Source organism: Leptonychotes weddellii, chromosome 4 (assembly GCF_054177405.1).
Source record: "Leptonychotes weddellii isolate Sample4059 chromosome 4, ASM5417740v2, whole genome shotgun sequence".
NCBI classification, from domain to species: Eukaryota; Metazoa; Chordata; class Mammalia; order Carnivora; family Phocidae; genus Leptonychotes; species Leptonychotes weddellii.
In genome coordinates, this window is record NC_138372.1 from 7,928,658 (window position 1) to 7,938,039 (window position 9,382).

The window sequence follows — 9,382 nt, forward strand, 5'->3', positions numbered from 1 at the left end:
GCCTGGGGTTGGGTCTAGTGGTGGGGGCCCTTGGCACTTTGGCAGCGAAGCAACCCCTCCTCCCAGGTTAATTTGGCTGTTCCTGTACCTCCCACTCCAGTTAGTGACAGCCCAGCTCTGCCCTTGGGGCCCTTTATTGAAGCAAATCACAGCACAGTATTTGAGACAAACAGTGTTGGCCGGCCAAATCCCAGGAGGCGGAGGTAAGAAATCAAGGTCCGAGCATCCTTCCCTGCCCTCCTGGGGGGAGCTTCTCCATGAAGGCAACCAGACCTGAGCAGTGCCGCGCGGGAGGGTGGGTGGTCCATACACAGAGGCAATAAGAGCACTTGGAATCAGGGTGGCCCTACAGCACTTCCCGTGGCTGGGGGCCCCCAATGTCCAACAGTTGTAGCATCCATGGTGGGGGCAGGCACACCCTCAGCTGCTTTTATGAGCTCGCTCTTCCACGTAGAGCTGCATCTGGTAGGCAGGAATACACAGCCAAGGTCAGGAGGACGGCCGGGGCACCTCCTCAGGAGGGCCCACAAGCCCCTGGCAGACAGATCTCTGCCGAAGGTTGGGGTTGTGTGGTGTGGCCACTGGTTAAGAGAAAGGGAGTTTGGAGCCTTATACCAGGTATTCCCTGGTCATCTCCTCCAAGCCTTGAGCCATACATAAGCCTCTGGCAAGGCCTCAGCATACCTTCCGTAAAGCCTACCAGGTCCCCATGCAGCTCACCTTTAAAATGTCTGACGTCATCGTTTTTAGTGGTATCAGCCGGGGGTCGTGCATGTGGACATCCTGCTCATCTGCCAGGATCCAGGGAAAGTCCTAGGGAGGGGACCAAAGGAAGGGGGTGAAAGGGGGCTAGACCGTGGCCTGCCCTCACTTCGCTACCCCCTCTCCTCTCCAGAGCTGGGGTCCTCAGACTTCGGGGAGCAGCAGAATCACTAGGGAACTCCCAGCATGACAGATGCCCAGCTTCTTCCTCCTGAGAGGCCGAGTCTACAGATCCGAGCTGGGCTGGGAACCCAAGTGATTTAACCAGGCCCAAGCACCAATTCTGAAACTGGTGGGCAAAGACCATCCCCCCCGCCCCCGAGAACTGCCGCTGAGCTGGCAGCCCCAGGACGAGGCTCCACCCTCCTCTATGCTGAGTGCCCAGGTGGGCCAATGACAAGCACGTGGCCACACAGTTAACACACGACAAAAAGCCACTGGATGCCAGGCACTGCCATAAGCAAGGTAATGAGTGCACTGTCAGCAACAGCCCTGCCTACTCTGGTTTTCAGAGCCTCCCAGCTGTTGTCTCCCTGCCCAGCTTCCCTGACCAGTCTCATCTCACCTTGATGACCTGAATCTTCTCCATATTGCGAGTGGCAGCTTCTCTCGTGTGCACTAAGACTGTGAAGGTACAGCCTGAAGAGGCAAGAGTTTGGTCAGGGCCGGGCCACCTCATGCCCGCCACTGGGCATAGCCTCTTCCCACCTCCCTGGCTGGCTCGGCAGCCCCCCAGAGGAGAAGAGTGGAAACCAAGTGCCAGGACAAGACACGGTCAGTCGGGAGACTGAAGCCAGGTGGAAATCAGGGTAGCTTCCTGGAGGAGGTGGACTTTCAGAGAGGTTCTAAAAGGCAGGAAGAGAGGCGGTTTGCTGCAGCTAAGTAGGGCCCTGAGAACGCACACCAAGCCAAGGGAGCTGTGGACATGCCCGAGGATGAGGGCGTGGGGATGAGCACACCTGGGGGGTTGTGGTCCAGGACAGCATCACATACACTGATCTTCAGGATGAAGGCTCGGAGCAGCTGCTCCACGTGAGACAGCAGGGAATCTGAGCTGGGAAGAGAAAAGGAGGGTGTCCCATCACACTGGCGCCCCCTCCCACCAGCAGGCAGTCAACCCTGGAAGCAGACCCCGGGGGTCCAGAGCCCCTCTCTGCTTCTGAGTGTGTTGGCTCCTAAACGCCTGGCTACCTATCTTGTCTACACAGTTAAAATCATCTGGAGAGCTGAAAACCAATGTCAAGTCCCATCCCAAACTAAGTCCAAATGGGCCATAGGGAGCCCCTGTAGGTCCTTCTAATATGCAGCCCAGGCTGAGAACAAGGACACAGCCCAAGCCTCTTCATACCCCAGGACACCAAGCCAGGAATGGACAGGGCTTGCCCAAGGCTACACAGCAAGTGGAGAAAGATTCCAGTGCCCTGACCAGCCAATACCCTTGCCCAAGGGCAGCTTCTGGTTGCCTATGGACTGGACGTTTGACTGGGGAGGCAGAAAACTGGGTCTGTGTCCTGGCTCTGCCACCATTTGGGTGATCCTGGGTAGCTCATGTCATTTCTCTGGTCCTTGGTTTCTCCATCTATAAAATGAGGTTAGGACTAGCCGTTTAGCAACCCTATGATTTTCCAGGTGTGGACATCACAGAGGTTACAGGGAGAGCACCGGGTGGCCAGCCGTGGCTCAGCCGCTAACAGGCCTTGTTAGGATGGCGTGCCTTGCCGTTCTCTTTACCAAGCTTCCTGGAGGAGGTGGGCTTTCAGAGGGGCTCTGAAAGGCAGGAAGGAAGAGAGGCAGCTTGGTGCAGCCAAGGAGGGACCTGAGAATGTGGACCAAGCCAAGGTATTCAGGGGCTGCCCTAAAGGGGTGAGCGTGAGGGCTGTTTCTAGGGACCTCACACCAACCAGCCAGAAGACCAGGGAGAGGCAGCTTACCTGATGGACAGCAATGGAGGCTGGGTGATTTCAAAGACGAATTTCTCCACTGGGCGGTGCTCTTTGTCCAAAATTACCACCACCACTTTCTCCACATCATTCTGCAAGGACAGGAATCCCCTACTCCAGAACAGGGTAACCCACCAACCACCACCACCTCCCTGCCCAAGGAAAGATGGGAAGGGCACACTCACAGCCCCACTCAGCTTCGAGGCTAAGGGTCCCTGAGAGCCCAGAAGGTTTGAGAAGTTCAAGTAGGCACCCCCTGGCATGAGTGGTACAGACTGAGAGGGGAGAGGACACCTGGCCCCATGGGGGTACATCTCAGAGAGCAGGACAAAACAGAAGGAGGAAATTCTGAGGGACCAAGCCCAGACAGAAATTGGGGACGGGGAGAGAAACAGATGTGGGGAAAAACCCAGAACCCTCTGGGGCAGGCCCCACTCAGCCAACTCCACTAACCAGGGTTCCCAGGCCCAGCACACACTGAATGTGGCTCCCGTGCCCTGAGGTCTGTCCCTGGGCAGGGGTGGTCTCCAGGATATAGGAGACAGGCTTTTGGGTGTAGAGTCATGGGGACCCCGCACAGTCCCAGCATCACCCCATCCCGGAGCATTGGAGCAGACTGGGGGGGAGGTGGGCTGGGGGACTTGGTGCCCTCACCTTCTCCAGGAGCGGCTTGACACAGTGCAAGGTGTCCTGGATATACTGGTTCAGCTCTGGGTGGCAGGACATCTGCATACAACCCCATGATGGCTCATGAGGCCCGAAGCACCAACGGGGAAACCACCCGACACCCCTCCAGGAGCCCAGGGAGGGAGGCCAGCAGTTCCCTAGGGCTCCCCACCCAGGACACTGACTTCCCATCATGGGGCTAAGAACTGGAATTATCCAGAGAGAGGGAGAAGTTAGAAGATAAGAATTTAGTCTCAACATTAGCACTTAATATAGCATTGGGGGTTTCTAATGTGGGGTCCGTGGGCTCCTCCAGAAGCTGAGAAGTCCCTAAATCGTGTGTATTTGGGCATGCAGGCATTTTTCCCAGAGAAGGGATCCAAAAATGTAATCAATTTTAAAAAACTGAGAATCTGGGGGTGCCTGGGTGGCTCAGTTGTTGAGCGTCTGCCTTCGGCTCAGGTCATGATCACAGGGTCCTGGGATCGAGCCCCGCCTCGGGCTCCCTGCTCGGCGGGAGGCCTGCTTCTCCATCTCCCACTCCCCCTGCTTGTGTTCCCTCTCTCGCTGTGTCTCTCTCTATCAAATAAATAAATAAAACCTAAAAAAAAAAAAAAACCACTGAGAATCTGGAACTAAGAGCTACGTGGCCTCAGGTAAATCACTTAACTTCTCTGAGCTTTACGTACTTCATCTGTGGAAGATCTCGTAAAGACAAAGTGAGGAGTGAGAGAAGCACCCAGTACACAGCAGGTGCTCAGTAAATGCTATTCTGTTTTCCTTTTCCTTGTATATCCTTCAAGCTTCCACCACCTTCCGGTATTGGGTTATTCGTTTATTCTAACGTTTACTGAGTGCCTTCTAAGGGGCTGGCACTTCTAGAGAGTGGGGACAGGGGAACATATATTTACTGCTTTGTCTGCCTTTTGACCTAAGACAACCCATTACAATGAGGGCAGAGAGAAGGTACCTGAGGTTTATAGGAATCACCTCCTCAAAGCAACCATTCACCAGCCTCAGGAGCTCTTTTAAATACAACCATGCCCCAGGGGCAACTCTGATCTCAGGGCCTGGTCTCTAACTTGGGGCAAAGGGAACTCGAGTTCAGAGGGGACAGAAAACTGCAGTAGGGGTGGGAGGCTGTCAGCTGCGGCTGGGAACTGGAAAGCAAGGCCAGGCCGCTGGGGAGAAGAGGGGGAGAGGGGCTGAGCCTGCAAGTGGAGGACGGTTCAAAAATCCACCCTCTACCCTCCTTGAGGTTCGGGGGTGACCCAGTGGCCCCAGCCCAGATGTGGGGGCTCACCTGGACAGGCACGTTGTACTTCTTACGCTTCTGGAAGATGCCCACCGGGTAGACCTCGCGCACGTAGAGGATGAGATGCACGGCCACCTCCAGGAACTCGCATAGCACGTCGGCCACCACTGCGAGGGGACAGAAGCCAGTGAGCTCGGAAAGCCCGCCGGCCCAGGCCCTCCCTCGCCCCCCACCCCGGGTCCACAGGCTCCGCCTCCCTACCTTGACCAAAGTTGAGGTCCTGGCGCGTGAGTGTGGTCATCCTGACCGCCACCTAGGGAGTGGGGCAGCAGTGGGGGCTAGTTCCAAGGGGCCAGGCAGCCGCAGGGTCCGCCCGCCTCCACTGCCCCTCCCCTCCGTCTGGGGGGAATCCGGGCAGGACGCCACCCCTTCACACAGAATCGGGGCGGCTAGAAAGGACCCCCCCCACGCTGGCATCATAGCTCGGGGACATCAGTTGCGCCCCGATCAGCCTGTCTACTGGCCCTCTCGCCCTGCCGCCTCGGTGGGTAGGAAAGGCCAGAGCTGTGCTCGCAAAAAGGGCATGGCCAGAGAGGGATCAGCGGGTTGCGCAGGCCCACGACCGTAAAATGGGACGCGCGGAGAGCGAAACTAGGCTGGAATAAGACTCCCCCCCCGCTCTTCCTGGCCGGAAACCTCCTCGGAGAGAACCCCGCCCCTCTCCCCTCCCCCGGGACCGGCTCCGGCCTCGGGGCCCGGCTCGGGGCCCGGCCCCAGCGCGGGAAACCACCGACCCGACCGCTCGCGCCTCCCGCTCAACCAGGGGCCTGGAGGCCGCTCGGTGACGTCCGCGGCCCTCGGCAGGTCCTAGTGACCGCCTCCGGCCACGCCCACTTCCCCCGCGCAGCCAACCGTGGTGGCGGGAGGGAGCGGCAGCCGGAGGGGCGGGGCCTGTGAGGGGCGGGGCCCGGCCTCGGCGCCTAGATGCCCGCGCCCGAGGAGGCTGAGACTGCGTCGCGCCGCTTCCCTTCGGTTTGGGGTGGGCGCGAAAAAAGACACCTTTGCAGATCGCTACGCTCCCCAGGCCATTTCTCTCGCTTTGGGAAGCTCTGAGAGGGGACGGATGGGTGTTGCTGGTGAGGACCAGGTGGAGGGCACAGCTGGGGACTAAAGACAGCGACATCTACTGCTAGCCCCAGAGTCACCATCCCCGGACCTCAGGGCCCAACCGAAAGCGAATCCGCCGGCTCTGGGGGCGGGGACAGCAGAAGACAGGGTGCCCTAACCTGCCCGAATCACACATCTATTGAGGGAGGGGATGCGTGGAGTTGTCCTCGGCCACTAGAGACACGGACCCTGGAAGGGCTGAGAGGCCCCTGGGATATAAGAATAGTAATATTAAAATCATCACCAACACGGATTGAACATTTATCTGTCAAGAACTGATTTCTTTAATTCCCTCATTAACCCTCAGAGCTAAGCACCCATTTTCCAGCCCCACTTCATAGATGGTAAACAGGCTTAGAGATGTTCCCTAATTTGACAAAATCACACAGCTGGTAAACACACCTAGTTCTGACTTCTAATCTGACTCCAGGGCCTCAATTCATTTTCAGCCGCTTTATTTTACAGGGGGGAAAACTAAGGTCAGAGAAGTTGCTGTGGAGTTATAGGTAACAAATCATGACCAGAAGCCTGGGGCATTGTCCCTGACCTCCAGGGACATAAGAGCTTGTTAGGAGTCACGCCCACCTGTGGGTACATAGATCTCCCCAGAAATGTTAATCGGTTACAGCTCAGTATTGGAGACCTGTACCCCTTTTCACTCCGGATGCCTTCAAACCCGCATTTGCCCATTCTGATGGGGTGAAGGCAGGGGAGGGGATAAGTAACTTGGCCCATTAAGCCAGGAATACCAGCAAAGCATTTCTCAGAGGCAGTCCTCGGAAATCTGCATCAGAATCCCCCCCCCCCCCCCGGGAGCCCATTAAACACCTGGAACCCAGGCTTCCCTGACCTTCTGGACCAGTCTGGGTGCAAAGCGGGGTTTTGCCCTTTAACAAGTTCCCGAAGGGCCCTGATGCCCAAAAAAGTATGGGAATGGCCAAAGCAGTCTGGGCTGTTCCCAAGGAAAGTCTGCATTTCATACAATTTCCATGCTTACCCCAAAGTGATAGATGATTTATTTCAAGAATTGATACACCTGGCAGCCCATTTTGGGCACAACAGCCCTTCTCAAGACTTGGGGACCCTGCCCATGTCATGCCATGTAGGAGAGGACCATTGCCACAGGAGTTGAGCAGCTCAATGGCTTGTAAACAGTGTCCCCTGGCTCCTTGAGATTTCATCATTGTGGATACTTTAGCGCTGGAGAAAGCAAGGGTCCTTTGCCCCTCTCTGGAGGTTGTTCAAGCAGTTTTTTTTCAGTGGCAACTGGAAGTGGCAGTCTTGGGGGGGGGGGCGCAATTCCTTGTAAAGGGTTTCTTAGGATGGATCCTGGGGTGGGAAGCTCAGAGTCCAGCTACTCCTGTGGGGTGGCCTCCAGGGTATAGTGTGAGCACCGTGGGGTCTCATGCCAGGCCCCCAGTCTTAGCCCCCTGCCCTGAGAAGACACAGTACAAGCCACCTGTCGGTCTCCTGACCCACGGAGCTAAAGCACTTCAAAGAAACCTTGGCGGACATCCGACCTATCACTCAACATTTTTCATATGCAGAAAGTGAGGTCTCAACAGCTTTTGTTTGACACTTGGGGCACCTGCCTTGTCAACTAGAAACCCATGGACGAAATGCCTACATTTGAGGCTTTGGATTCAAAGCCAGCCATAAGCAGAGGAAGGCAGGCGGGGAGACAGATGAGGAAGGATTCAAGTTGATCTGCCCCCTAACCCCCAAAAGGCCTCTGTCTCCTCGTTTGTGAAATGAACATAGCCTTGGGTTCCACGGGGGCCAAGAAGCTGGAGGCGGGGGGGCCAAGGGGGAGCTCTATGAGGACTCATCTGTCATTTTTATCCATAGGGCTCTGCGGCATCTGGGTTTCTAGATCTTAAGCCCATCAGCGTGATGGATAGTCTTGGGACCCAGATTACATTATGGGGTTAATTTATTACATTTTTGAATACCCATTTGCTGGTTGACTGTTTTTCAAAGTTATTTGCATATTTTTCACCATAACGACAATATGTAGGAAGGCATCTGGGAGGAAAGGATGGATGTTTAGGAGGAGAGAGAGCTTATTTGCCAACTGGAGCAGGTCCCTGAGGGTCTGCAATGAGGACAGAAAGAAAATCACTCCCAAGACACATTTAAATTGAAACCAAGAGAAGGCAAGATGTAACAAAGTCTTGCAAAGACCAAGGCCTTCAGGGGCAAAGGAGAATTCCTGGGGTCCCCTGAACAAACACGTAACTAGTGAACTGGGTAAAACAACAGGCGATGAAGGGTCCAGACCCCTAAGATGCTTCCAAAGTCCTCCCAAGACTCAACATTCATCCCATCCCTGTCTAAGATTCCTAAGACACCAAACACAGGAAGGGACCTGGGGGGGGTGGGTGCTCAGAGAGTCAGCCACATAAAGCCTGGTGACAATCCCACTGGTCCCCTGCTGCTCAAGGACCCAGCCAGTTGGAAAGTCCCCTGAGCAGAGACCCAGCCTTGTTCATACTTTTGGTCCAGCACCTCACCCAGTGCCTGGCCATACCCAGGTTCTCAGTGAGTGCATGCAAATGAATTAATGAAAGACCAGAGAGAGGAAGTAAGGGTGCACAGTGACTCATTGCCACTTGCCCCACTTGAATCCTGACTTATTCTGGATGAGAACAAAGACCTGGGATTTCAGTGCCTGAGCTACAGGTGGTGGTGTGCAGAGAAGAGTGGCTTTCAAAAATGAAGCAAGAGCTGGGGGATGCTGTCTATGTGCCCCCTCCCCGCACCCACCAGGCTGTCCCTGTGCATAAGGCACCGCTCCTCTCCCCACCACTGCTCCTTAGCCAGCTGTGAGGTCCTTCCTCTCTGAATCTCAGGTTCTTCATCTGTAAATGGGATAATGGTAGAACCGATTCCGTAGGGCTGGGGGATGGGGGTGGGGAGGTGGGCAGGAAACAAGTGAGATGTTTGTAAAAATGTAAAGTCCACAACGCCTGGCACATAAATTCTCCATTAGTGCTGTTATGACAATGAGATTAAGATCTACACACATGGGCGCCTGGGTGGCTCAGTTGGTTAAGCGACTGCCTTCGGCTCAGGTCATGATCCTGGAGTCCCGGGATTGAGTCCCGCATCGGGCTCCCTGCTCGGCAGGGAGTCTGCTTCTCCCTCTGACCCTCCCCCCTCTCATGTGCTCTCTCTCTCTCTCATTCTCTCTGTCTCAAATAAATAAATAAAATCTTTAAAAAAAAAAAAAAGATCTACACACACTATGTAAGCACCGAGAGCAACCACTCCGTACCAGCCACCATGCTTTTCAAAACCCCATCTAGGGGCGCCTGGGTGGCGCAGTCGTTAAGCGTCTGCCTTCGGCTTGGGTCATGATCCCAAGGTCCTGGGATTGAGCCCCTGATCGGGCTCCCTGCTACATGGGAAGCCTGCTTCTCCCTCTCCCACTCCCCCTGCTTGTGTTCCCTCTCTCGCTGTGTCTCTCTCTGTCAAATAAATAAATAAATAAAATCTTTAAAAACAAACAACAACAACAAAAAAAACAAAACCCCATCTAAAACATCCTCAGCTGCACCCCCTTCCCCATTTCCAAAAAGGCAGCCCCCAA

General features: G+C 55.3%; 1 protein-coding gene across 3 annotated transcripts; it reads right to left on the bottom strand.

The window, feature by feature from the left end:
* Positions 1-116: 116 nt before the first annotated feature.
* Positions 117-5,503, bottom strand: MAD2L2 (mitotic arrest deficient 2 like 2). Of its 3 annotated transcripts, none has more exons than XM_031030408.2 (9): positions 5,418-5,503; positions 4,885-4,936; positions 4,672-4,790; positions 3,357-3,428; positions 2,694-2,794; positions 1,722-1,816; positions 1,328-1,401; positions 721-813; positions 117-462 (listed from the first exon to the last, which is right to left on the bottom strand). In XM_031030408.2, the coding sequence occupies exons 2-9, from the start codon at positions 4,922-4,924 to the stop codon at positions 421-423; spliced, it is 636 nt and encodes a 211-aa protein (XP_030886268.1). In that variant the 5' UTR covers positions 4,925-4,936; positions 5,418-5,503; the 3' UTR covers positions 117-420. The 3 variants fall into 3 exon arrangements, with proteins under 3 accessions (XP_030886268.1, XP_081673608.1, XP_081673609.1); XM_081817482.1 differs by having other exon boundaries at positions 5,361-5,499; XM_081817483.1 differs by lacking the exon at positions 3,357-3,428 and having other exon boundaries at positions 5,361-5,500.
* Between the last annotated feature and the right edge of the window lie 3,879 nt (positions 5,504-9,382).

Bases quoted from the DNA above. Each gene is read 5' to 3' on its own strand.
- MAD2L2 (XM_031030408.2), bottom strand. From the start codon at position 4,924: ATGACCACACTCACGCGCCAGGACCTCAACTTTGGTCAAG. The intron at 4,791-4,884 runs GTAGGGAGGCGG...GTCCCCTCGCAG, and splicing joins GGACCTCAACTTTGGTCAAG to TGGTGGCCGACGTGCTATGC. The intron at 1,402-1,721 runs GTGTGCTCATCC...TTGCCTCTTCAG, and splicing joins CCTGGACCACAACCCCCCAG to GCTGTACCTTCACAGTCTTA.